The 26,135-nt window shown below is 43.3% G+C and overlaps 1 protein-coding gene across 2 annotated transcripts; it reads left to right on the forward strand.

Moving 5' to 3' along the window:
• Window positions 1–905: 905 nt before the first annotated feature.
• Window positions 906–26,099, forward strand: ITM2B (integral membrane protein 2B). Of its 2 annotated transcripts, none has more exons than XM_042838881.1 (6): window positions 906–1,103; window positions 16,300–16,431; window positions 18,320–18,526; window positions 20,545–20,655; window positions 24,022–24,172; window positions 25,374–26,099. In XM_042838881.1, the coding sequence occupies exons 1-6, from the start codon at window positions 1,005–1,007 to the stop codon at window positions 25,460–25,462; spliced, it is 789 nt and encodes a 262-aa protein (XP_042694815.1). In that variant the 5' UTR covers window positions 906–1,004; the 3' UTR covers window positions 25,463–26,099. The 2 variants fall into 2 exon arrangements, with proteins under 2 accessions (XP_042694815.1, XP_042694816.1); XM_042838882.1 differs by having other exon boundaries at window positions 18,323–18,526.
• Window positions 26,100–26,135: the final 36 nt, after the last annotated feature.

A 26,135-nucleotide genomic window follows, 5' to 3' on the forward strand; every position in this document is an offset into this window, starting at 1 on the left:
AAGATAACGAAATGCCAAGCCTTAGCCTTCTACTGTTTTTCACATGCCCATCCTCCTGTGAGGAATATCCGAAGGTGTCATGAAGAACAAAGCAAAGCAAAGCTCAGAACTTCCATGTCTGCATGCTAAATGCTGTGCTGAATGCTAAATGCTGTGCTGAATACACACCTGCCTATAAGAACTCCACGGAGATGGGAACAGAGGTAGAGGTGTCACCGAGTGCACTGCCCTGGATGGGAGAGGGACAACAAAGTCCTCCTTACTAAAGAAATCAACATCAACCCACAGGAGCATACTGTAGTTTTGGATTGCCTTACCACAAGACTGCATGGTTTTTGTGAGAAAGCAGGAACATTTCTTATGAAAGTTACTGCTAAGGCTGAGTAAACCTCTGGGCCATGTCAGATATGGTTGGGAAGGGCCAAGGGCAGGTTCTGTGTTTCATCCGCTGTGCAGCCGTACCTTTTTTATGCTTCTGTGAAATTATCTGCAAACGATTCAGTCAACCTCTCCTGCATTTTAAGGCGGCTGGATTGAATTCCTGGAATACCTGAGGCAATGTGCAGCCTGGAGTACGAGCTGTGCGATCAGCAGCTTTACCCTGGGACCACGTACCACGAGCCTGGTGGATTTTATACCTTTATCAGAGAAAATAAAAGTTCCTTACATTATCCACGGCCCTTTCAGTGAAAACACTTCAGGACGACGGGATGACCCAGGTTGACGTAGTTCTCCCCCACAGCCATTTTTTCGGTCCCAGATGACCGGGTGGGAGCCCGGGGCTACGGTGGGCGAGGCCGCCCCGCCGGGAGCGCCGCTCGGCCCCCACACGGCGCCGTGCAGGGCGGAGCTCCTCCCGCGCCCCGCCTCTCCGCTCCTCGCCTTGCGCCGCCGCCTGACGGAGGGCCGGGGCGGCAGTCGCGGGTCGGGGGTGTCGGGGCAGCAGGCAGCTCTCGGCTCCGCGCTCCTTTTCCTCCTGCCTGCCTCCCAGTGCCGCAGCCGCCATGGTGAAGGTGTCGTTCAACTCTGCTTTGGCGCAGAAGGAGGCGGCCAAGAAGGAGGAGGAGAACAGCCAGGTGCTGATCCTGCCGCCGGACGCCAAGGTGAGGGCGGCGGGCACGGAGCGGCGAGGGGGCCGGCAGCCCCGGGGCAGCGCCGTGCCCGGCTCCCCGCTCGGGCGAGGTGCCTCCGGGACGCGGCCGCACGCCGGAGCCGTCTCACTGGTTGTTTTTTGGTGGTTTGGTTTTTATTTATTTAATTTCTTTTTAAAACCCCCTCGCAGCCATAACGCGCGGACGGGGCGGGAGGGAGAGCCGCACGGCGGTGCGCTGCTCCGCGCTCCCCCTGCGTTCACGCTTTTAAAATGGCTGACAGCAGAGCGAGCTTTAAAGCTCCGCTCCTCCGCGCTTTGGGGTGGCAGCGGTGGTGTGTTTTGTTTTGTGATTTTTTTTTTCTTTTCTTTTCTTTCTTTTCTTTCTTTTTTTTTTTTTTTTATATTATTCTTTGAAAACCCAACAGCGCTCGGGCCGCCTCCGGGCTGCCTTTTAACGCCTTCTCGTTCTCCCTTTGTGCCGTCCCGACCTGCGAGGGGCTGCGCTCCGTGCCGCATCGCGGGGAGGAGCGGCCCCAGCGCTGCCTGCTGCCCGCCGGGCGGTGGGCGCTCCGCCTCCGAGCGCCGCCTCGTCCTCGCGGGCGGAGGGGGAGCGCCCACCCGCACCAACGGTTGCCCCCAAAGCCCGTGGCCGGTCCGCAACCAAGAGCCGCGCTGCGCCCGCTGCTCCAGCTTTGCAAGTGCAGAAGTGCACGGAATATCCGTGTTCGAGGGTTGAGCTTTTCGTTGCTCCCCTAAGCAAAGCCGGTTTTTAATTAGGTGTAGTGTAATTTGCTCTGAGGTCTTTGGAAAGGGAATGAAAACTTGATGCACGGCCAGCTGTGAGCCTCGCTGTTTGCATGGGATTCAGAACGCTTTTGTGGATAGCCACTATGCCTGATAACCATGTCCCTCAGTGCCATGGTTCTCCTGGGGCCAAGCTTTTTGCCTGCAGAATTCCGTGTCCTTTCAAAGCCAAAGGGGATCGCAGCATGCCCTATAGGGGCATCTTGGTCAGCTTGGTCTAGTAGATGGCGACCCTGCACGTAGCAGAGGGCTTGAAACTAGATGATCATTGTGGTCCTTTTCAACCCAGGCTGTTCTATGATTCTGTGATTTTCCTGGGTGCAGCAAATGGTTAATTAAACTTTTATCCTGCGTTTAGAGAAGTCAGACCAAAAAGTCAAGTCCTTAGAATGGTAAGCAGCGGTGTGTCACAACAAGAGACAGCGTGCTTACTGAGATTCCCTGCAATTAAGAGGAATCCCTAATTAAGGCGATCTGCGTGCTTCATTGCGGTGAGCAGGAAAGCCCTCCTGGAGGAGGTAATGGATTTTCCCAGCTTGAGCTGTGGAGCTCCGTCCAGACCTTGGATTTGGCAGCCAGTCTGATGCTGGGTGGCGTGTGAGACAAAGATGACAAGTTTCTAAAAATTGAAGGGTTTTTTCCTATGAACTTGAAATTCAGATCTGCCCCGGATGGTTTTGTTTCCAGATAGATAGCCTACCAATTGGGGTTGTTGTTCCAACCGCTGCACAGACAAAACACAGCTGGCTGATGGTACGCTGGGGAGCCAATGCTCCTGACCCTGTCCAGATCCTGACGGAAGCTTGCTATTTGACTACGATTTCCTTAATGCGGAGCTGTAAATTGTTTCAGCTGAAGAAAGGCTACAGGATCTTGCCTTAATTCTGCTCGGTTCTCATTACTGCTTTCCTTGCCCAGAAATGAGAACTGCAAGCGCTTACTAACCAGGTCAAAAGGTGGTCTGATTTTCCCAGTAGCTGCTTGTAAGTTCTTTGGAGGCTTGCGCTGTTATCAGGGGATGAACATGCCTGTGCAAGGCTTAAAAACAGTCCTAAAATAGCATGCTAGGAACGGATGCTCTCTGCAGATGAGAATTCCAAAAGCAAATGAATGCTCTTAAGGGACATCAAGCCTTTGACGTTCTCCTTGACATATTTCCATCTTTTCTTAGCAGAACTGCAGACCTACACAATATGCAAAATTCCCTCAAATAAGCTTGCTTGTTTGTCTGTGTGTTTTAAAGGAAGAATAAAAGCAGAGTTGAGCACTGTACTGTAGTTTTAATAGAAAAGGCAATGCAACCCTTGCAGGTTTAACAACACTGAAATGAATGTGAGATGCTCGCTTTGAACTTTGCTGTATTTAATATAAATAGACTAGAAACAATCTTTTCTCCCCTCTGCAAGGCGCTTCTACTGCCTCTGCAGTTCTTCCTCAGAAAGGGAAAAGTAAACCACATCTGACGAATGCATTATTCGTATCACTTACTTCATTGCTGGAAGATGCTTAGCTTCAAGTGAGGTTGGAAGGCACTGTGGGAATGGATATAGAAGAGCCAATGCTGGTAGATTGGAAAAAGGTCACGTCTCTAAAAAGCCACCTTTTAGAAATTAGTTTTCCTCTCTTTGGTTTCTGTAGGATGATAAATATGTCTGGGTCACGAGAGCGAACGTGAAAAATGCCCAAGTTTAACAGGATCTTCATAAAATGTTACAAGGAAGGTCCTAGGGAGGCATTTTGCTCTGAAGTAAATGGAGGGAAATTAAAAAACGAGGTGGATCTGCAGAACTGCGCGCTCAGAATTTTGCTGTTGAGAACTTGCAGAGATTTGGGCAAAATGTCTCAGTAAACCAGCTGATACTCGTGAATAGAGCCAAATATCTTGAAATGCCTGGAAGGTGAGGATTCATGGCATTATCTTTTGGGCTAGTCCTCGGTAGTCTCGTTTTGCTGCTTTTCCCAGTGCAGTGTCATGAAGGCTGCAGCTCTGCCATTTCAAGATTGCTCTGAAGTAGGTAATCTTCCTAGGAGGTGTTAATGGATGTTTGCAGCCAATATATATTGATGGATGTGGAATAGAGATGATCTGACCTGTCCAAAACTTGCCCAGTAATTTCTGGTGCAGGCACTGATAGGAAATATGACCGGGGAAGTCAGGAGAGGAGGGTGTGAGTAAATGTTATATCCTGGGAACAAAGCTCCAAAGAAAGCTTTAGCAGAAGATAGTGACCTTATGCGTTGGAATATGCTATTTAAAAGGAGTTTAAAAAATCAGAAGTGTTTCTTCCACATAAATTGCTCATTGCTGTTGTGGAAGTGGCTCCGTATCTACTGGAGGCACTGGTTCCTACTCTCCATGAGACGGTGATAGAAGTTGGAAAAGACTGAGGTCGTCTTGTTGAACCTTCTATGCTGTTGTTCTTGGGCTCAGTTTAGAACACCATGCATGGCATTTTTGTGTTTTTCTTTACAGTAGATCTTTGGAGATGGTTCAGAGCATAGCTGAAATCTTCAGACATCTTGCAGCATGCCCAAAAGCATTTCAAAAGCAGCAGCCTTTGTTCCTTCTGAGAAGCAATCTTGTATTTTTCGGTGTAGCTTAATGTTTACTAAAGCACACTGAAATGGGCACTTTTAATGCTGAATAAGAGGGCCCACCTGGGAAATACCTGAGCCACTAATGAGCACCATTATTCCAGATAGAAAAGCCCACAAAGCACATAAGTGGCTTTAAACAATTCCAAAATAAGGGTGTTAGCTTCGTAGTTGGCTACACTGTGTTAATGTATAAAAACACATATAGAGTATAACATACATGCTATATATTAGTATACACACTTACAAATAGTAAACAAGTTTTCCCAGTCTGCAGTGTGTCTGTAGGTGGTTGTTTGGTTGTGTGTATGTTGGTCTTTTCTTTGTTGTTGGAGAAGCTTTCCTACAACCTTGGCAGTCTTTCTCCAACTAAATTTTATGTAGGCCTATAAAGAAAGAGCAGTCTTTGTTTTCCTATATCTTCTCTAGTGCAACTGGGTCATAAAATGAACCATTTTCTGCAATCTGTCAGAGCATTGTGGATTAAGACATGATTACTTAAAAGAGAATGAGAAGTAAAAAAAAAAATTCTAGCAAACTGAATTCTTTCCCTCCCCTTTTCCTGCCTGCCTTTGGTGGGGTAGTAAGGAGAAGCCAGCAAACCTCAGCAGTGAACCTTCCAGTGCCAGGCACGGTGCTGCCCGAAATTCTGGCACTGATTTGGTTTTGCAGTCACCTGCAAGCTTAAATTTAAGGAAACTGAATTTACGTAAATCAGAGTTGTAACTGGGGCTGTTTGTGAGGGGCTCTTCTGAAGAAAACACATCTTTTGGCTGATGGTGTCTCCTGTGTCCTTTTGTTTCTCATCGCTTCCCAACCTGAAAACCAAACTTGGTTTGGAAATAAAGGTGTTTGACAAAAGAACACTATTTAATATTGGAAATGGGATGTCTTCTGCCAGACCTTTTGTGATAACTCCTCAGTCAGTTGTTTGTATCACTTAGCAATATGGAGTTGAGTCCATGCCTATGGTTACAACTTTTAATATTCAACACAAGGCTGGTGAAATGGAGATGATGAAAGTACTTTACATGGTTCTATATTGCTTTTGCTATATAGATTGTCAGATCTTTTCCATGGAGATGTCCTGTAGGCTTCGACTCCTTCCTTTGAGTGTCCGTTCCAACATACGAATGCCCGTTCCAGCGTATGAGTGTCCATTCCAATGGAAGTTTACCTTAAAAGTATAATGTGTGTGTATAGTTCCCATGTTGTATTTTAATGAGTTATCTACAGTTGCAATGTAATTTAACATTTGTTTTTTATAGACTCAAATAAATTGATTTTGTTTGCCTAGAGTTTTCCTTTTTTTTTCCTACAAGTGATTTATTGAATTTTGATGTATGCTAATGGCCATTTGGGTGGCAAGGCTTTTCTAAGAGTGGCGAGCATACTTAGATCCAATCATGTGTTGAGTTAACTTTTCTGCATTGAATATTTGTTGGCATTATGCATTTTTCAGTTCAGTAGCCAATAGCTACAGACTCAGAATAACTTATATACAAGAAAATAATTCTCTCTGACTCTCAGGGAATCTCTTTGAAAGCAAGTCTTGCATTTTTCAAGTCTTAATCATTTAAAATGTCCTTTATTCCATGCTTCCAGTAACATTATGACTTTTTTTTCAATAACATTATGACTTATTTCAAGCGTAAGAATTACCACTGGGATAAGTAGTGGTGTGTTGTGTTTACTGTTGCATAGATTCCTTTGGTTTTTTTTGGTCTTTCCTCCCACTTACACAGTGATTGACGAAGGTTAGCATTATCTGCTTTTAGTCTCCCAGTCTATATGAATAATACAACATTCATTTTCTTACTATTTATGTACTGCTTTTTATCCTCAGTGGAAATTACTTTGAATCTACGGATGAAAAGCATGCTAATTTATAAAACTCAGATATCTGTCCTAATTTTACAGATGTGGTAAACCAAAGGAATGAGGGAATTAATAAGATTGAGCTCTCAATAAAATCAGCAGTGGTTTTGCAGCAGACATCACGTGGCCTAGGCTTTGGCCACAGCGAATACGGAGACATTTCAGCTCCATGCTGCATCCGCAAGCAAGCCTCCTGTGTGCCATAGCAGCCCTAAACACTTATGATGGAAAGCCAGGCAAAGTAGTACTTGCTTAACTGTTGTTATGGAAGTCTTGAAAAAAACAAAAAACAAAAAAACAAAAAACAAGGTGATGCTTTCCAAATAGCATCTTTGAGCCTGTATACAAATATATTTTTTATAAATTATACATGTAATGTCTGTAATATTTATATATACATGAAAATAAAGCTCACGTATTTGAGGAGTAGAGTTCCCTGCATAGAAATTCTCAGGTAGTTTGTGATTCCTTTCCCCCAGAGATTCGAAATCTTGCTTTTGATGGAGGCTTTCTGCTGTTCTGAGGGCGGAATGAGATGGTGGAATGGCTGTGGAGAGAACAGACGTTGGGGGATCACAGCTGGGGTGGTAGTGATCTGCGGGGTGGATCTCTCCCTGTGAGGCCTGTGCACAGATTTAATCACAGGGCTGCTGAATCATAAAGGCAAACTTATTTGATGTGGAAGATACAGCCTACATAGAAAACCTGTGTGGCTGTGCGTGTGGAAGTGCAGTCCCTTTGTGAAATGGGATGGAGTGTGCCTTCCTGAGGCTGCCACACAGAGCAGTGGGTTTTTGCGTGGAAGGTTTATGGTTGCAGCGAGTCCTTTCTGTCTGGTGTGGCATTTTGATTCCTGCCAGTGTGTCTCTGTAAGGTGTGAACCAGTGAGGCACTGAGTGCTGGAGTTTATCTCTCTGCTTCCACCTTCAAATAGTTTAATTGAAGCGAGCTCTGTTAGATTGTTAGAATAGTTTCTTCTAGAAAGAGCACAAATTAAATTTAAGGCTTTCAAGGTAAGCTCTTTTGTGTTGATACCGTGAAGTGCCATAAGGAAGTATTTTCTGCCTAGGGAGGTGGTGGAGTTGTCATCCTTGGAGGTGTTGTAGAACAGCGTAGATGTGGCACTGAGGGTCATTGGGCACGGTGGGTGGAGGTGGGCTGATGGTTGGACTTAGTGCTCTTTTCCAACCTCAGTGATTCTCCTATTCTGTGTGTACCAGTAGAAGGCTTTCTGCCCCAGGAGCTCAGCTTGCTGTACAAATATTGCATATCTTAATTCCAGAATGTGTATATTAGCCAGATATGTTTGAGGACAGAGCTGCTGTACAGAGGGACCTCAGCAGGCTAGGGACTGAGCAGCACAAGACTTGGTGAGGTCTGGGAAGAGCAAAAGCCGAGGCCTGGCCCCTCCATCATGGCGGGCTGCGACGTGCTGGCTGGGGACACCAAGGGCTCCCACCAGGCTGGTGCAGGGCAGGGCATGAGGCGCTGACAGTACTGCAGGCTGAGAGCTTTCTCATCCAAACGTTAAAAATACGTTGTCAAATCCCCACTGGGGCTGTTGTGATGGCCAGGGTCGTCTGGTTTGCTTGCCCTGTGAGCAGTGGCTGCTATGCAAGGCCTTTGTGGAGGTGGCTGAGGAGATGAGAGCTGGGCAGTGAGGCGCAGAGCAGTGGTCGTGCGCTAAACTGGGAGGGCACAAATACATCCTTCTCTTGAGAACTGGGCACTGAGCCGGTTCCCCACAGAAGCTATGGAGTCAGGCCTTGCAGGCTGTCAGAACCTGATGGGATGAGAGTCCTGAGCGACCCGGTCAGAGTTTGGTGTCCACCCACTTCGGTCTGGAGACCTCGTGTGGTCTCTTCTAACCTGAGTGATTCTGTTGTGGTGAATTGTAATTCAGAGAGAAACTGAGATGTAATGTTCGTAACTTGCTCAAGATGACATGCCATCTGTGGCTGAACTGGGAATAGAGTTATTAAATTCTGAAGCTCAGTGGTGCGTATGTGCATGCTAATGAGATCTCTTGGGTGAAAGAGCCATCACCATTTGGGAAAATAGTCTTGAGAGAAATCTAGGTTAAATCCACATAGCGTTCTGTCATACTGATGCCTGAGATTCAGGCAGTCAGAGGAAAATGTGGAGGAATATTCAGCGATAAGAAGTGAGCAGGATAAGGAAGAGACAGGAACTGGAACATCCAAGGTCGAAAAGATAATTTAGTATTGATCTATTTTAAATGGAATAGGAGTCTTCTGAGTTCCTGTTTTTGAGCACGGATGCTAATTCAGGATAAGGGAGAGGGATACTGCATTTCGAAGTTTTATTTTAGTGTGTTTTTAATAAATGTGGTAGAACGTGGGTCAGTTTTAAGTCAGAGAATGTGAGTGGGGAAACAAGTTAATTTTGGCAATGTGTGAAAACAAACAATTTTTCCAAATTGGACAGTTTATAGAAATGTAACGTTTGGCATGCTGTGTCCTTAAAGGAGGTAGTGATTTCTGAAAGCAAAAGGCATTCTGAAGAGTGTGCCGTATAACCTCTTGGGTTTGGGGTTTCAGCAGAATAAACAGCCCTTGGGCGCTTCTTGCCAGATGTCTGCAGAAGCTTTCTTCTGCATGTTTGGCCTGCCGTGCAAGCTTAAACCAAAACACTTCTCTTTTCTTAGAATGCTTCTGAAGAATGAATAGGGAATGCTGAACAAATTCTCATCGTTTTATAAGAAGTTATTTGCTCATTTATGAGTTTACCTATACATAAAAGACTGGCTTCTTACACCTCTGCACTAGTTAGTAAAAAAAAAAAAAATTGTATTTACTACAGTGGCAGTTGCAGACCTCTGGCTGTCACTGGCACAAGAATTCAGTGTTTTGAATTCATTGTGCCAGGTGGCTCTGGGGAATGTCCAAGAAGGAGACCCACAGTCTCTGGGCAGCCTGTGCCAGTGCTCCATCACTGCACAGCACAGAAGAGCTCCTGGTGTTTAGAGAGAAGACAAGGTGGTATTGGTATCCAGCTGTGCTAATTGCTGAATAGAAAGTGAAAGGAGGGACAGTCCTTGGCCCTGAGTAAAGAACAAGAGGCGTGGAGGTACAGCTTAGTGTGGCAGGGTGTCACACAGCCCAGCCCATCTTCTCAAGCAGGTAAGGATGCTGACATTGAGTGGCGCATCTTGTAGAGCAGTGATGAAGGGAGGGAAGGGAAAGTAGGTCTGTTAGTGCTCTGTGTGTGGTAGAGACCACAAACGCTACCTTCGGAGGGTGTAAAATACAGCGGCATGGATCTGGGGCATGAAAGAAATTATAGGAGGACTTGAAACTGCTGTTTTTGGTGTTGAGACAGGGGAATTGGAGGATCTTGGAACGTAAAAGAGACAGAAGGACCAATTTGGGGAAATAGATGTGAAATGTGTGTATGATTGCTGCAGACTGTGGGATGAGAATATAGCCAAAAGTAGTGCAGGAGAATCACTTGGAGAAAGTTCTTCCCTTGGCTACTCAAGCAGCTTTTCCTCCTCACTTTCTAGACCACGTAGGACCAAAGCTAACAGCAAAAATAACCACACTTAACAACGCTATTGCTGAGTTTAATTAAAGAAGCAGACTAGTGAGAGACTTCTTCCTCTGAAAGTCTTTTCCCATCCTCTTTAATTGCTGGCTGCTATTAAGTTCTGTAATCTGTGGGGTTGAAGGCAGTGTTTAGGTAAATCAGAATTACTCATGTCAGTTAAGAGATGCAGGTATACTCTTCTAAGGTGCATTTTTGTATTGTCTCTCTATCACTTAGCTCTGGTGAACAGCCGATCCATGCCCTTTGCATTCACTTTGCAGTTATAATTCTCTCCCTGACTTCTTGCAGACATCGAACTCTGTCTGCTCCACCATCTTTCTCTCTAATTTTATTTCCTGCTTCCCTGTTCTCTCTTTTGTTTTTGTTTTCCCTTTGCCTGTGTCTTTGCAGGTACATGCAGTGTATTTCCTGTCCGCTAGAACTGATCTCAGCATTCCTTCCCTTTCTTAGATGGTCTTGAGCTGGCTGCTTGTATTAATAGAATAATAGAACCACAAGGTTGGAAAGGACCTACAAGATCATCTCGTCCAACCGTACTCACATCACCATTACCACCACAAGCTATTAAACCATATCTGTAATGTTTTATGCCATCATGGATGTGACGTTTGAACCATGGAATGATTCATTTGAGATGGCTCAATTTATGGGAGAACACCCCTGTTACTTGGTGAAAGGTGGTGTTTGGCTCATATAAAAAGAACCTTTGACTTTTGAGCTTGGAATATATCTTCTCAACACTGCTGCATTTGTTAATGCACAACATTGGTAGAATGTTTTTGTTTTTTCTTATAGAAGATACTGGAAATAGGGCAGAGGTTAATATTGCTAAGCAGCCTAGTAGATAATAATTCTACTTGATTAGTCTGCTTGGCTATTCCAGCTCTGTGATGGTGGCAAGTAATAGCAGAATTAAGATGCGTGTTTCAAGCAGTTCCTTAGTCATTGAGCCTTTGGCCAGAGGGTCAAGTCCCTGTCCACCTTGCCAGAGGAGCAGGCAGTGAGTCAAAAGAATACATCACTCCTTGTGACAAGCAGGAGCATCAATTGTGTACAGCGTCTGTTTTCCCAGCTAGCAAGTTAAAAGATCATTGTACTTAAAATTTCAATTTAATTTTATTAGGAAGTGTAAAGTTGCTCCTTGAGAGTATTGACAGCCTTCCAGTTCTGCAGCATCTGCCAGCTGAGTGAGGAGCCTTGCAAAAGCCTTCCTTAATTTCCCATCTGCAGCAAGCAATAAATAGAATACCAGGCTTTGAGCAGTCTTCAGGCAGGAATACCACGGGAGGAATGCAGAGTTCTTTCTAAATTAAGGTCATTTTATATTGACTGTCTTTCGGGAGGCTTTTCTACAGATGTCAGATCTGCAAGTCAGAGCAGGCACACTTGATCAAGAAAATCCACTCTCTGTAGCCGCTGGGCTGGTATTTTATTGCAAGGATTTTTAGCTTTCCTCACTGACACTCTTGTAGGGAAGTTATCATTGGTTTCCTTTCTCCCCGTTCCACTATTAAAACCACACTTGGTCAATATTTGCTGAGTCTGTCCCACTGTGTTCTGTCCATCTGTGTGAGCAAGCTGGCGCTCAGAAAACAGCTCAGAACAGCTTCCAGACAGTTCTACCCACACAAATATATGTGTGTGTGTATCCATGTATGTATGTGTACGTATTTATATAAAATATGGGTTAGATGTTATTCTCAGATGTATAATTATGGACTGTGTATTAAGCTACAGACCCTTCTAGTAATATTTATAATACACAGTAATACTCAGCATCTGCTTTCTCTGTGTCAGAGACTGTGGTGATTTTTGAAAGGCTCTTCTCCCAGAGCTGTTTATTTCTCTTTTTGGCACTGTTTCTGAGTATCAGCCATTACCTTGTACATTAAGTGTGCAATGGTCACGCCACATTCCAGGCTCCCCCCAGCATATCCAAGTGCATCCATCACGTCTGGTTTAGGAGGATTCTTAGTTAATGGGTTCATATGAAAATTTTTAATCGTATAATTGATGTCCTTAATTTATGCAAAGGAGCAATGCCCAATAATCTTCTCACCCATTTTATTTTGGCCTAGACATACGCCTTGTCAGTTTCTAGACTGCTTTACTTTCATAATTTTAAAGCAATTATAGTCAGTTATGTATGGAAAGCCACAAGGGGGAAATCTAAATAATTACCAAGTCTAATTATATGCATTTGCAGCTCAGTATTGGAGTTTCTAAGCAGAGTTCTGTGATGCTACCCTAGACATTAATTTGGTCCCTCTGAAATTCAGTATTTTATTTAAAGAAGGATTAAAAAAAAAAAAAAAGAAAGCAAAATGAAAACCGAACTGAAAAAAACAAGAAGATATGTGGCCAGTAGCCTTGAGTAATTGCTAATATTTGCAGACGTAGGGGTTATTATTTGTTTTCTTTCCTTTCAATCCGCTCTAGGACTGTTGATGCTGACTGTAAATAGGTGAAGCTCTCTCTTGAATTGAGAGGCTCTTCTCTAAGTAGTTTGTGGTGTCATTTGCTGCTTGGCAGTGTTTTACAGACGCAGTAACAAGACGGCTGCAGCTGTGCACTGGCTGCTGCAGTCACTTGATGGAGGAGTCCTTGCTGAAAGCTGCAGCATCAGATAACTGCATTGTGGGAAGAAGACAGAGCTAAGGGACTTGTGCCAACATCCTGACATCTCAAGAAAATCAGAACTATTCAGTTCTGTCTGGTATCTACAAGAAAATTGTTCCTGCGGAGCTTGAAGCTGTTCAGACTGGGGAGTTCTGAGCTGCTTCGTTTTAACGCTGTAGGGTTTGGTGTTCTGGAGGCAAAGAGATGCTTCTCTTTCATATCTTGTCATTGGAAATAGACTAATCAAATGTTTTCCTGTGAAACCAATCAGTTCATCAAAGGAAACAAGCTGTTTTGGGGCTTGTATTCAATTCTTCCTTCAGGGAACTTTAGTTCTGTGGTATCACCCTCAGGTTGAGGATCCAGTGTGGATCTGGAAATTCACAGGGCACGGATGATGCAGGAGAATGGGAAGAAGAGGGCCAGAACGGCAGTAATTAATTGCTGTTCACCAAAGTGTAGAGGTGTATCATTAGAGGTCAGTCTTTGCCTCATATTTGTGATGCTTTCTTTTGATGCAGTGAAAAGCTGACCCAGAGAAAAATCATCCAGTGAGGCTGCGCTCCTGCATTGTGCTGTGGCTTCAGAAGCTGGCAGTGCTGGGCACAGAGCAGCCCTGCATGCAGGGAAGAGGCACTGCATCAGTGCTGTCCCTGCTGGTGCGGATCCAATTCTGGGTTGTGTTCTTTCTTTCCCAAAATGAGCTGCCTAGAAGGTAGGTAGGCATCTGTCATGCATTCATTTCTCCCAGTACAAGTGGTCAGTTATGTGGTGAGGGATGAGTTATTCTCATCTTGGGGCACATCATCCAAAACTAAGGTGCCACAGCAACAGTACAAAAGTTTAGCCACAGGATGGCTACTCATACAAGTATGATTTAGCCTCGGTGGGCTATTTATAAAGTTTTAATATCAAGTGATTTTAAACTGCTTGGTGGTGTGCTTAGTTCTCAAATTCAGAAGATGAGTTCTGTGTGCTTCTTCACCGTCAGATATCTTTGCTCTTGCCTAATGCTTGTGGTTTTACTGTTCTAAGGTGCAATCCTTCCTCTGTCCTGAGCAAGAGGTTGAACTGTGCTGTGACTCTGTATGTGTGGCATGTTGGTTTTGGCTGGCTGTGGACAAAGCAACACAGTAGGCAACTACAAATGCAAACGATGGTAATGCCCTGCCATTAGTGGTGCATCAAATAATAACAGTGATAGAATTCAGCTGCCGGTAGAGAATCGAGTTCTATTAAACCTATTGGTTGCATCTGTCATCTTGTATGTAAAAGAAAAATGATATAGAGTGGAATTCTGATAAATCTATCCTTCACGTTCCTCTTAAGTCTGGTAAAAGTTACTTTCCTTTTTCTGATCATTTTTAGGGCCCAAACAAACTTAATTTGACATTAATCCACATTTCCAAGTGAGTGTTTGTGCAGTAATCTCCCTTCTGCACCATTTCCCAGATGTGTATTTTGTAAATCTTTCAGAGCTTACAAAACTATAGAAGAACAGAAGAGGCAATTATTCCACAAGTGGGCAATTCTTCTTGGAGGGAGGAAAAAAAATGAAGTAAAACCTCAGGGAAAGAATAAAGATACTCTTTATGTTCTTCACTAGGGAATATTGTGGCATTATATCCCAGAGCCAGTTTGCTGTGTGTTTTTTCACATTAAAAGTGTAAATGACAGCTATTTTAAAATGTTTCAATCAGGTGTCCTTCTTGCATTGAAATATCCAGGGAAATAGTTACCTAATAATTCAGGGCAACATAAAAATCCTTTTTTATCTGGTTTAGATTCATGATTGAGTTGATATATAGAGGAATCCATGGTGAATCTTAGCCTGACCTGAAAGTTAATTAGCTTACCAAGGATACTGCATTCTATTCTCAGTCTTTGCAAGCAGCCAGGTTCAAAACCACACAGCTGGTAATCCTGTGATGTTTTGTACTGAATTCCTGAGCTAATTAGAAACATGAAGACTTTGTGAAGTTGTTAGCTGTCTTTTTGCTCTGTTTACTCTTTCAGATGTGGCAACCATTCTCCAGCCACTCTCCCTCTGCCTTGTAATGAATCACAGAGATGTTGCTTGGAAGACCTTTGGAGAGGTCTTCTGGTCCAGCCCTTAGAAACAGGGTGGCTGTCAAAGCAAGGTCAGCCACGTCTCTGTCTTGTTGAGTCATGAAAACCTCCAAAGAATGAGATGGAGATTTCACAATCTGATTTACTGTGGGACTTGACAAGGTAACATAAAGGATAATCTGTGGAATATCTTCAGAGTCTGACTCTAAATGTTTCCGAATCAGGTTTTGGCAACTGTTGCCTGGCAAAGGAGCTGTGTTGCCACTTCTATTTGAAAGATAATTGTAGTGTACTGTAAAAGTGGGTTTCACATCATCTAATTTTAGCTGTATGTGACTTAGGAACCTCGCTCGTTAACCAGGAATCTCCCTCTGTAATCAGTGACAAGAAATAAGTACCTCCAGAAAACTGCTTGTCCCACTGGAGATGGTTGGGGTGAGTCATGTTGGGGAGTGCTGGCTTCTCCCCAGCTTTTATAGGGAGCGCCTCTTCTTTGGTGTCACTCTTGCCTGGTGGCTGTGGCCAGATGAGAGGAGCTCCTTCCTAAGTGGAACAGGGCAGCCTGGGGCTGCACCAACAGCTTCCCTTGGGAAATGGTCCTAATTAGAAAATTCTGCAACAAGCCACGGCCAGAACATTCGCTGTCTATCGTAGCCATCAACACCTTTTTCAAGTGCTTCCCTCGTGTTCTTTCTCTCCTTGTTTGGATTTTTTAAATTTTATTTCTGACTTCACCCTGCTCATCGTGCTGTGGTCACGCCATCCTGTGTTTCCTGCCTGCAGAGAGGCAGTGAATTGCTTTGTATTTACTGGAATTCTAGTGTTTTCTCAGGATTATCGAGGCTGAGACAAGGGTAACTCAAAAAATGTATGGAGGTATCAAGGTGGTGGGGATTTTTTAATTTATTTTTGTTTTGTTTTTGATGAGAGTTATGCAGGCATTTGGGGGAGGAAAAGCATTGTGATGTGGCTGATAGAGGAAAGATTTTGCAAGCAGGAGTTTATTGCTTAGGATGCCTTTGGGAACTGCATGGTTATGCAAACTAGTGCCCCAGAGAAGAAACATCCTGTCATTCCTTCAGTGTAACACAGCAGACAGCAGTGCATGGCCAGCGCTGCCTTCAGCACAGAGCTTCCTGAAGTAGGACTCTTAAACCATCATTCTTGTTTTTCCAGCCTAGAGGTGGTACAGTCTCTTCCTGATGGAACAACACGAGAAAGGATGTGTTTTGCTCTTCTTACTGCGTTTGATCTTTTGTTGGTTCTTGAGGTTCACTCAAATTGCATATACCAAGCTAAAAAAAATCTGACCCTTCTGAACCATCTTCCTCACTGTGCTGTTGTTAACATTGAGATTGTCTGGCAACAGATACTTCTGTCTGCAGTCCCTAAAACGGCTCACTGTGTATTGTGAAGTACTTTGGGAGATGTTTTTTTCCTTATCTCTGCTGATTTAGTCTGAAAAGCAACGGTTAGTACGAGTTATCTTAGACCTCAACTGAAATAGGTCTGCTTACAACAAAACAAAAAGAAGGTTTTCAAACATTTCTGATAAAGTGCTGATGTCCTTTCTGATGGATGCAGTGTTTGGGCTCGCTGGGCCTGAGCTATCTGCTGTGCTGGGTGTCTTGGGAACACTGTGTTGAAGGTCTCTGTTTGGTGCATTGCAGGAGCCGGAGGATGTGGTGGTGCCTGCAGGGCAGAGGAGGGCCTGGTGCTGGTGTATGTGCTTCGGGCTGGCCTTCATGCTGGCAGGAGTGATCCTGGGTGGTGCCTATCTGTACAAATACTTCGCATTCCAGGTAAGTCAAGTACATCTTGTTATGGGAGGATTGTGTGTTTTCTTCCCTTGTGTTTCGTGTTTAGAAGAGGAGCGCCTGACTAAACCAAATAACCTTTCTGGTCCCCTTTTTATCTTCCTAAAATTTCAGGTTTTCTAAAGGTCTGTTCTGTCAGCAGAGGAACAAGGTTGGCAAATGAAAGGAGCAGCACTTCTCAAAATGTTACTTGCAGAGAAAGAATTATATCTAAATATAGGACTTGAATATAAGAATCCCAGTGGTGTCCCAGATTTTCACCCAGTATTTCTCATGTGCAGCCGTTGCTGAATACTGCAGGTGGCTTAACTTCTTGAAATCCCCCTTGTCTAGGGAATGTGGGGTCAAACAAGTGCAGAACTGCTGCTGCACAGGAAAGGGACTGCTTGCTGGAGCTGTGTGGTGACTCTCCTCCTTCCTGGCCTCCATAGGGATATGGAAATGGGCCCTTCTGGGGACCTGGGAGAAGCACAGTCAGCGTGACTAAACACGCTCTGTCAGATCCAATCCACACCAACAAGGTTAGGCCTCTGACAAAATGTATTTTCACAATTGGCACCATTGCAGGAGGGGCCCCGTGAAGGCAGTGCTGCCAGGGAAGTGCAGCATTTACCTGCAGCATGGGATATGCAAGTGAAATATTGCCTTCTTCTGGGAAATTGTCCCTGGGTTGCCACCCAAGCAGGCTGAGCATGCTCCCCCCTCCTGCAGAAGCTGTGCTGGGTTGCGAGATTCACAAGGTCAGGAAGGGTGAGAGCATCAGCAAAATTTGAATCCTTCCAGCCCTCTGCTTAGTGCACGCAGTTTCAAGGTAGAAATTCTCTTCTTCCACATCCGCAACCTCCTTGGGCAACCTGTTCCGGTGCATCATCACCCTCTGTGAGAAAAAACTTCCTCCTAACATCTAATCTAAATCCCCCCTGTCTCAGCTTAAAACCATTCCCCCTTGTGCTATTACAATCCCCCCTCATAAACAGCCATACCCCCTCCTGTTTATATGCTCCCTTCATGCAGCATACGCTGAATTTGGTGTATGACTTCCTCTGACTCAGGAACTTATTTCACGCTCTGCTTGTATGCTGTGAAGGAAGGGTGAGAACTGCTTCTTTCCACTTCTTCTGGTTACCTTTTCTTTAAAAATTAGGCAGGAGAAAATAATATGTTTTAGAAACTGACTTTGGAAACTCCTCAAACGTGGTAAAACTAAACAGCTTTATAGCTGTATAGAAGGTTATGGATGCCCCATCCCTGGAGGCATTCAAGGCCAGGCTGGATGTGGCTCTGGGCAGCCTGGTCTGCTGGTTGGTGACCCTGCACACAGCAGGGGGGTTGAAACTCGATGATCATTGTGGTCCTTTTCAACCCAGGCATTTAGCTTGGAAGGAATCTGTGAAAGTTACCTGGTTCAACTCTCTGCTCAAAGCAGGGCCATGTGCAGAGTGAGAGTTGCTTTCTAAAGCTGACCTGGATGACCAGTTTCAATGTCTTATGTTGTAGCATTTGACTGCAGTTAAATCATAATTTAATAATAATAACTTGCATGCATACAAGCTTAAGAATTTCATATTCTTTCTAAAAATAAGGCCACAGATAATGGAACAAAGCAGAAGATGACACTTTAAGAAGTTGCTTTTGGGATCCTGTTTTCCTTGAACTTGAGAGAAGGGCTCCCGCTGGGTTCAGCAGAACAGAGACTTTACCCATAGTCCTGTTGTGGATAGCAGCTGTCTCCTGCTTTGGTCTGTGCGTGTGAATCAAATCAAAGGAAAAACATTTCATCTAGTCTGACAAGTTTTTCTTCTCCATAGTGCTTTGAGAATATTAGCCTTAAACTTCTAACGAGGTTATTGATGTTTTCGTTCACTATTTTTAGCAGGGCGGTGTATATTTCTGTGGAATAAAATACATTGAGGATGGCTTAAGTTTACCTGAGTCTGGGGCAGAGGCTCAGAGCGCTCGCTACCACACGATTGAGCAAAACATCCAGATCCTGGAGGAGGAAGATGTTGAGTTTATCAGTGTGCCAGTCCCTGAGTTTGCTGATAGCGATCCTGCTGATATCGTCCACGACTTCCATCGGGTAAGGAATATTTCTGAGGAAGCAGAAAGCATGTAAAACTTGCAAAATGTTCCCCTTCAGTCGTCCTGATAAATGCACTCCTGAGTTATTTTGGTGGGGGGAAAGCAGAGGGCGGTGGAGGCAGTAGAAACATTTTGATCGGCAGCAAGCTGGAAGCAGTTATTAACCAAGCATACAAAGTATGGCGTTACACAGTCATCATGAGGTAGCATGTAACCCACCATTGCTGTTTTTAGAAAGGGGAAGATCTTTGAGCTATTTCCTTTCCTCAGAGTGAGAAAATAAGAACGTTCTTCTCACCGTGTGAACTCCATCACAGCAGAATGTAACCAAGTGCTGTGGTCATGAGGGAAGCGTGGAAAGGGCTTTCCTGCCTCTGGCTTCAGCTTGGAAGGGCTGATTGCATGTGAAGTCAGTAGGGTTATGTTCCATTGCCCATAAAGTGCTCTGCCAGCACAGCTTAAGAACTGTAAAGCTGTGGGACAAAGAGAAGGGAGCAACCAGGTGACTGTGGAAGAGCTCATTTTCCAGATATGAGGAGCCTAGCAACTCCATTTTCCTTGGTCGCTGTGGGCCACCCTGTTTCTTAAAGGCACTGAACCAGGGTAGCAAAGTGCTTTGAGCTGTTTCTCCCTTTATTTTTGTAAGAGACAACTTTAAGGGGAGTCCTGGCAGTAAATTTTTGGTAGGAGCGCTGACAGGCCTGCAGCTCTCAGTGGTAATGACAGAGCTGTAAAACAATTAGAAGCCCTTTTCTGTAGCAGCTTGATGGAATGGTGATAGCTATGAAATGTTCTGTTGCTGGCTTTCAGGAAGCAAAGTTTCTGCGAATGTTTGAAGACTTCACTGAACTGCTACTTTTCAAGCAGGGCTGAAAAAGAATAGGGAAGTGTCCTATTTTTTACATGCACTTCAAAGTTTTAAGTTTTTCCATGCAAGAAGAGTGCTATCTATCAAATATTCATAACCAGATTTGGAGAAAAACATAGCTTGCTTAAGCTATGTCATTTAAAAATATTCCTGAATATATTTAGTGAGCTTCTGTTAAGAGTTAGAGCGAAGTCTTGAAGCAGGAAAGACCAAAAATGGCTTGGGAGAAGTGAATGGGAACAATGTGGTGTTAGAAACTTACTTTTTAATTTAAGGTTTTAGAGTTAACTATGCATGCATCCTTGGTGCTTTGCTCTAAAGGTCAGTGCAAGGAGCATTTGCCATGGGCACAGCACGCAGTCCCGTGTAATGAGATTATGTGCACTGAGGATTGCTGTCCTGGTGCTATTTTGACTGCTGGGCTCGTGGTGCACTCAGTGTTTTACATACGTCTGCAGCCTTGGAGCTTTCAGCAGCTTGAGATAATGTCTTCTTTAGCAAAAACAGATGCAGCGGAGCAGCGCGGTGAGCAGAGCCCTGGGATTCTTCAGGATGATTCCTAGGAGTTTATCTGGGTGGTTTTTTTTGTTGGTTTTTTTTTTCGTTCTTAATAAAGCAATGACAAATGTAACAGCTCAGGTACTATAAAGATGATAATTCAGGTATGAATAATCATCAATGCTTCAACTCAGCGGTGTTTTGAACAAAGGGATTTTTAGTTGTTGCATTATCTAGAACACTGTATTTTTTTTTTTTTTCCTCCTATGTTTTGTTCTTTTCCTCTTGAACAAAATAAAAATGCAAGTGAGCAAGGCTCTGGTTTTTCAAAAAGCAGGCAGTAGGGGCAACTGAATGCTGTAGTTCATCTGCTAATGGTTTAGATAGACCTTTGCAGTTCCATTATTGTCGTGCATTTGAACTGCTTATTGCCTGCTGCCCTGCACAAATCCCTGTAACAGATCCAGATGCTCATGAACCTTCTGTCTCTGCATTGACCTATCTTCAGACTGGGCTTTGTTGAACAGACTTGAGATAGAACAAAACAATATCTTGAAGGAAAACACGAGGCAGTAGCAGCTTAACATCATTTTTATGTGATTTTTCTGATGCTGTGGTGATGTTGATAAAAATAAATATTTCCTCACCAGAGACTGACTGCCTATCTTGACCTGAGCCTGGATAAGTGCTACGTAATCCCTCTGAACACTTCAGTTGTTATGCCACCCAAAAATTTCTTGGAGTTGCTCATCAACATCAAGGTATGGTTAAATCTGAAATGATTTGTTCTTCAGACTGGAAAAGGAGAATTTTCTTTGACATTCTAAAACATTCACCTTTTGTGGAAGTTAACTCATCACCAGAGATGTTTGCAAAGAGACAAAAAAGGCTCTAACCTTTGAGGTTAATTAACTGCTATCACAGAGGAATTATTAATTCTGAGGAAGACAAAGAAATCTGATTTTGTTCTATGATGCTATAGATTTAGTTGGCAGAATTGGGTGGATGTGGTGTACCTGGACCCCTTGAGAGAAGAGTCTTCAGTTGTTTTGTTGGTTTATTTTTAATAAAACTCTTTATGACTAGATTTTCCATAAAGCTTGTGAGTGCTGGATTGAGACTGGTTAGCTGAGACACTTAGAATAGATGTGCTGGGAAGCCACTTAATGTGGGTACTGTTCAGAGCAGAGCTCTGCAGGGTCAGCCCCTACTTTCACATGGTTTTGGAGTGTGATGTGCCTTAGATGAGTTGTGTTGGAGCCACTGTGTGTGCTTAATGGCATGAGGTGCCTCCATCTGATGGAACAGCACTGGAAATGAGTTGCTGAGGCTTCTAGAAGCCTTACAGTGGATATTTGTATTTCCAGGGAGATCATTGTAGGAATAATCAGGATTTCATACTTCTTTGAGTTGGAAGGGATCTTTAAAGGCCACCTGGTCCAAATCCCCTGCAGTGAACAGGGACACCTACAGCTCAACCAGATGCTCAGCCCCATCCAGCCTGACCTTGGGGGTGTCTGCAGGGATGGGGCATCCACCACCTCTGGGCAACTTATTTGCATGATATAACAAGCAAAGCCTGTTGAAATAGAAAGTTGAAATAGAAAGCCAGATCCCTGGGTCTGTGTCTTAGGAAGAAGAAAGAGGCACCAGGCCTTCAGAACAAGATTTCTGCATCCTTAAAAACGACAGTCCCAGAAGGGCTGAGACACCACAGTCTCCGAATAACGCAACAAGAGATTTCAGTGCAATGTCATGGGAACTCCTAATAGCTTCCCAGCACGGTTTGATAATTGAACAGTGCTGGCTGGCTCGGTGCCCCCACGGGGAAACGCGGCAATAGTAACTGGCTGGAACGTAACAGCCTGTGAAATTGAGGAGGCCAAAGTAGATAATCTCACAGGGTCTTCTGTTCTTACTAATCTAATATGAATTAGGAGAATGAAGTGGTGTCTGTAAAACTCAGTGACCTCGTTGTTGTTTTTTTTGTTTTTATACTTTATGTATCCTGTTTGGTTTCCTTTTTGTTGGGTTGTTAATTTGGCTTTTTTCGTCTGTTGCTTTCCTAGTTTGGGTTGGTTCTAAATCAAATGTGCTTCGTTTACAAGTAAGAGGATAACCAGGAATCGTGTATTTAATTGAAAATCTGTGCAGTAGCAAACTGTTCTGATTGTTGTCCCAAAGTGAGTGCCCTAATTTTATGAGACATCTGCTTAATTCTCATTGTATTAACAGAAAGCTGTGGGCACTTGATGTCTCAGAAAATCAGGCTAAATGTTTTGCAGCTAAAATGTGGGAAGCTGTCTTGCAGATGCATAAAGTGAGCAGAATTCTCTTTGTTGTCCTGCAGTCACGCTGATCAAACATAGGAAAAAATGTGAAATTAAAATAGTTGCTTTATTAAAATGAATTCTGAATATGTGCAGAGGGCATTTTAGGAAGATAGAGATGCTCTGGGCTGGCATGCTTTTAAAAAGCCATAATTGTAGCTTGAAGAATAACATTTCTATATATTGATACGGTTTGCTTTAATATGTAAATAGTGATAGGCCTCCTTTCCTTTGGGAGCAAAACTGAAACCCAAGTATGCTTGTTTGTTGACTATAGTTGAGCCAAGTGGCCACTTCTAACCACACGTGATGCAGAAGGCATCTCTGAAATGATTACATTTGTGGCTGTGCTGGATCCCAGCTTTAGGGAATTGCTCCTAGAGTGGCTGAGCAAAGGAAATGCTGTGCTGCCAGTGAGCTCCTCCTTCTATAAGCCCAAGGAAGGGCTGAGTAGATCTGGGGATATCCTTTGGTTTAGGTGGCACAAACACAAGAGAACCCCCAGTATGGCTGCCCACCCTGCTGATGGTCTGAGCTGCTGTGATGCTCCTCTGAAGCTCTCCCAAAACTCTAGAGACCAGGGATTAAGATGCACCAATTTACTATGTACCAAGTTTTTCACTAAATAATGAGTCAGACTATTTGGGAGTTGAGGTCTTCCAAGCTCTTGCTTAAAGAAGAGTATTTATTGTGGCTTCTTTCCTCACAGTACATGATTTCATAATTTCAAGTGAATTTTATACATGCCTTTCTTTTTTTATTGGAGAACAGCATTTAAGCAGCTTCTTTTCAGTGTTTGTTGCTTGGGCTGGAAAAACAGTCATCTTCTGTAATGGAAATTCCAAGTTGTTTATTGACAATAGAAAGTGCAGTGATCTTTTGCTGCAGAAGATGGGTTTGTTTTTGTAATAAAACCAGTCATTCTGTTTTTAGAAAGCAAGCAGTGCTTGTACTGTCAGTACTGTCACAAATAAGAAGCTTAAGGATCTCTTAAGTAACATTTCAGTACAAGTTGATGATTATTTACCAGTAGCAATATTAGGAGATCAATTGATACACAGGTATGTGCATCTTCAGCCATATGTCATGAGGCCTGACTTGTCTGTCATTTCACTGTGGCAAAGTGACACTGAAGGGGCTGAAAAAGTCTTGGAAGCCTTAGGATGTTTGGTGGCTTTTCCTTTTTCAATGTATTGCCATAGGTCATATGGTGTATGTCACAGACTTCCTAATGCTTCTGTTAACAGCTAAGGGAGCTCTCATAGTAACTGGCAAGGCCAGACAAGCTCTTGTTGTGTTTAGCCTCCAAGTTGCAATCCTTGTTGTGAAATTGTTCAAGCCTCGTAGGCTGCAGCAGGAGTGTGCTGCACCTGGCATGTTTCTTAAGCAAGAATATGCTGAGGTAGAATGTGCTTCAGCAGCTCTTGGTTGGGGAAGTCTCCCTCTGACATCCGTTTATTCAGTGAAACCTTCATATGACAGCTGTGGGATTTGATCCACAGTGATGGGTTCTCCTGGAAGAAAATGTCTCTGTGCTGAAGACTGCTCTTACATACATCCACACTCTCCTATTACGGTATCAGTGGAGGTTTTGAAGTTAAGCATTATGTACTTGCATAGTGCAGTCATGCTTGCACATTTATGATAAAATTCTGTAAGTATTATATATTTTATTAAAAAAAAAAAAAAGAAAATAACACACTGCCATGTTAAAGAATCACAGTGCAAAGTGTTCCTTGTGTACTTTGTCAAAAGCCATCCCTTCATCGTCTGAGCTGTTACATTTTTATTCTGTAGGCTGGAACATACTTGCCTCAGTCCTACTTGATTCATGAACAGATGATTGTTACTGATCGCATTGAAAATGTGGATCAGTTGGGATTCTTTATTTACCGCCTCTGCCGTGGCAAGGAAACCTACAAACTGCAGCGCAAGGAAGCCATGAAAGGTAAATGTTCCTGTGTGACCCTTTGTGTTGGCAGTGCAGTGCTGCTTGAGTTCACTAAGTGGGCTTGATTGTATTGAAAGGAATGACTTTGTTAAAACAAGAGTTGCTTATTGCAGCTGTGGGCTTGAAGTGTGGCTGAGATTTTCCATGTAGGTATGGAAATAAGTTGTTTTATTGTGCAGAAGTGCTCAGAGCCCCACTGAGCGAGGAACTCGTGTGTGTGTGTGTGGGCATGGGTGTGTTTCCTGTGGTTCAAGTTTTATTGATGCTTTACTTTAATCTCATTTCTTCACCCAACTCCCAAAAGCAAAAAACTTTTTAATAGAAGAGAACCCATAGTGTTGTAGTGCAGGTGCAGAAGGGCACGTTTTCATCATTTGCAGATTAGTCCACATCATCTGTTGATATCAGTGAAATGTGAGTAAGAGTTGTCTCCACAGGAGAATTGTAGTTCTTGGTACTCATTCATGGAAAACTTGTGAGGGAAACAGGAAAGATTTGGAAGAGCTTTGACAAGCTGTTAAATACTGCCTTAAATTATCACTTGGTTTTCACTCAGACTTTTTTTTTTTAATATGGTATGTGATGTGCAAGTGGCCATTGAAGCAATTAAATTGCTTTAGTCATATCGTTAGAATGAAGGAAAAAGAAGTACAGGAAAAGAAATATATTGTGTGTATATATAAAAAGAACACCAGTAATGTAGAACGATGTTTAAAAATGAAAAGCTCTTAGCAGCAAAAATTCAGCATGTTGATCCTGTGGTAATAAATGGTGGCACAGGTTGGCAGTGATCACTGGGTCTCTTTCTAGTTCTGTTAGCACTTATCTGCCTCTAGCAGCTCGCTGCCTTGCTGTCCCCCATCCCCACAAGAGCTTACACAGACTTGGTGAGGGAAACTGGGAACTGATCTGGGTTACAGGTAACCACCAGAGGGGTTTTGGTAGCTTCCTTTTAGCTAAAAGTCGGTGTTGTTTGGTTCACAAACCTCTTCAGGGATCATTGGCTGCGTATTGAGTTCTTTGTTTTCTCTGAGGATGAGTTGGTGCGTCTGTGTATTTATTCCTTCTTAGAGGGATGTTGAGGAGAGAGTTCTGATTTGCAGTGACACATAATGAGAGTGGCTGTAAAGCTGTTGTGGCTCTAATATGCATCAGTCCGTTCTGTTTACCCTGCTTTGTTCTCTGCTAATACAAACAGGCATTCAGAAGCGTGAAGCTGTCAATTGCAGAAAGATTCGACATTTTGAGAACAGATTTGCTATGGAAACACTCATCTGTGAACAGTAAGGAGAAAGGTTACTGTTACAGGAGACTTAAACTACAGTATGACCCCACCCTTTGTATTGTGTGCAGTGATTATTATTTTTTTTTAAATCTTCTTTTATGTAAGTAGTGGACAGGGCTTTACTGCTGAACACCTTCCATACTTTTCATCTCATGATACATGTAAAATCAATACGTTTTAGTTTTTTCCTTACTTCCAGGTGTGGTGTACTTCTTATATTTGAATAGCAATTGTATAAAGACTTAGTTGCTAGTGCATTTCACGTGATGAATCTCGAATACTCGGAGGAGGAGGAAATCTTTGAATTATCCACCAGTTTTTAAGTAAAATTGAAAAGAATTGTTAATGTACAAATGGACTGCAAGAGCTACTTCTAACTGTAATATTACCTGCTATATAGTTTGTTACAGCATATAGACAAATCTGTATTTGACTCCCTAACTAAGTGCAATTTGTTTCGTTTTTAAAATATTGTCATATTTACCTTTTTAGATTTGATTTCTGACTTGATGTTTTAAAATGGCGAGTGTTTGCTGTAACAATCTTTTAGAAAATTAAGAAGTAACTTATGTTACTAACTTGTATATAATCCATGTATGTGCAATGGAAAATAAATCTTATAAACCTGTTTGTCTAAAAGCCTTGTATTTTCTTTTGCTATTACTGATTTTTAAA

Source organism: Centrocercus urophasianus, unplaced genomic scaffold, assembly GCF_019232065.1.
Source record: "Centrocercus urophasianus isolate 14NV4802_14NV808 unplaced genomic scaffold, USGS_Curo_1.0 seq_9, whole genome shotgun sequence".
Classification (NCBI taxonomy): domain Eukaryota; kingdom Metazoa; phylum Chordata; class Aves; order Galliformes; family Phasianidae; genus Centrocercus; species Centrocercus urophasianus.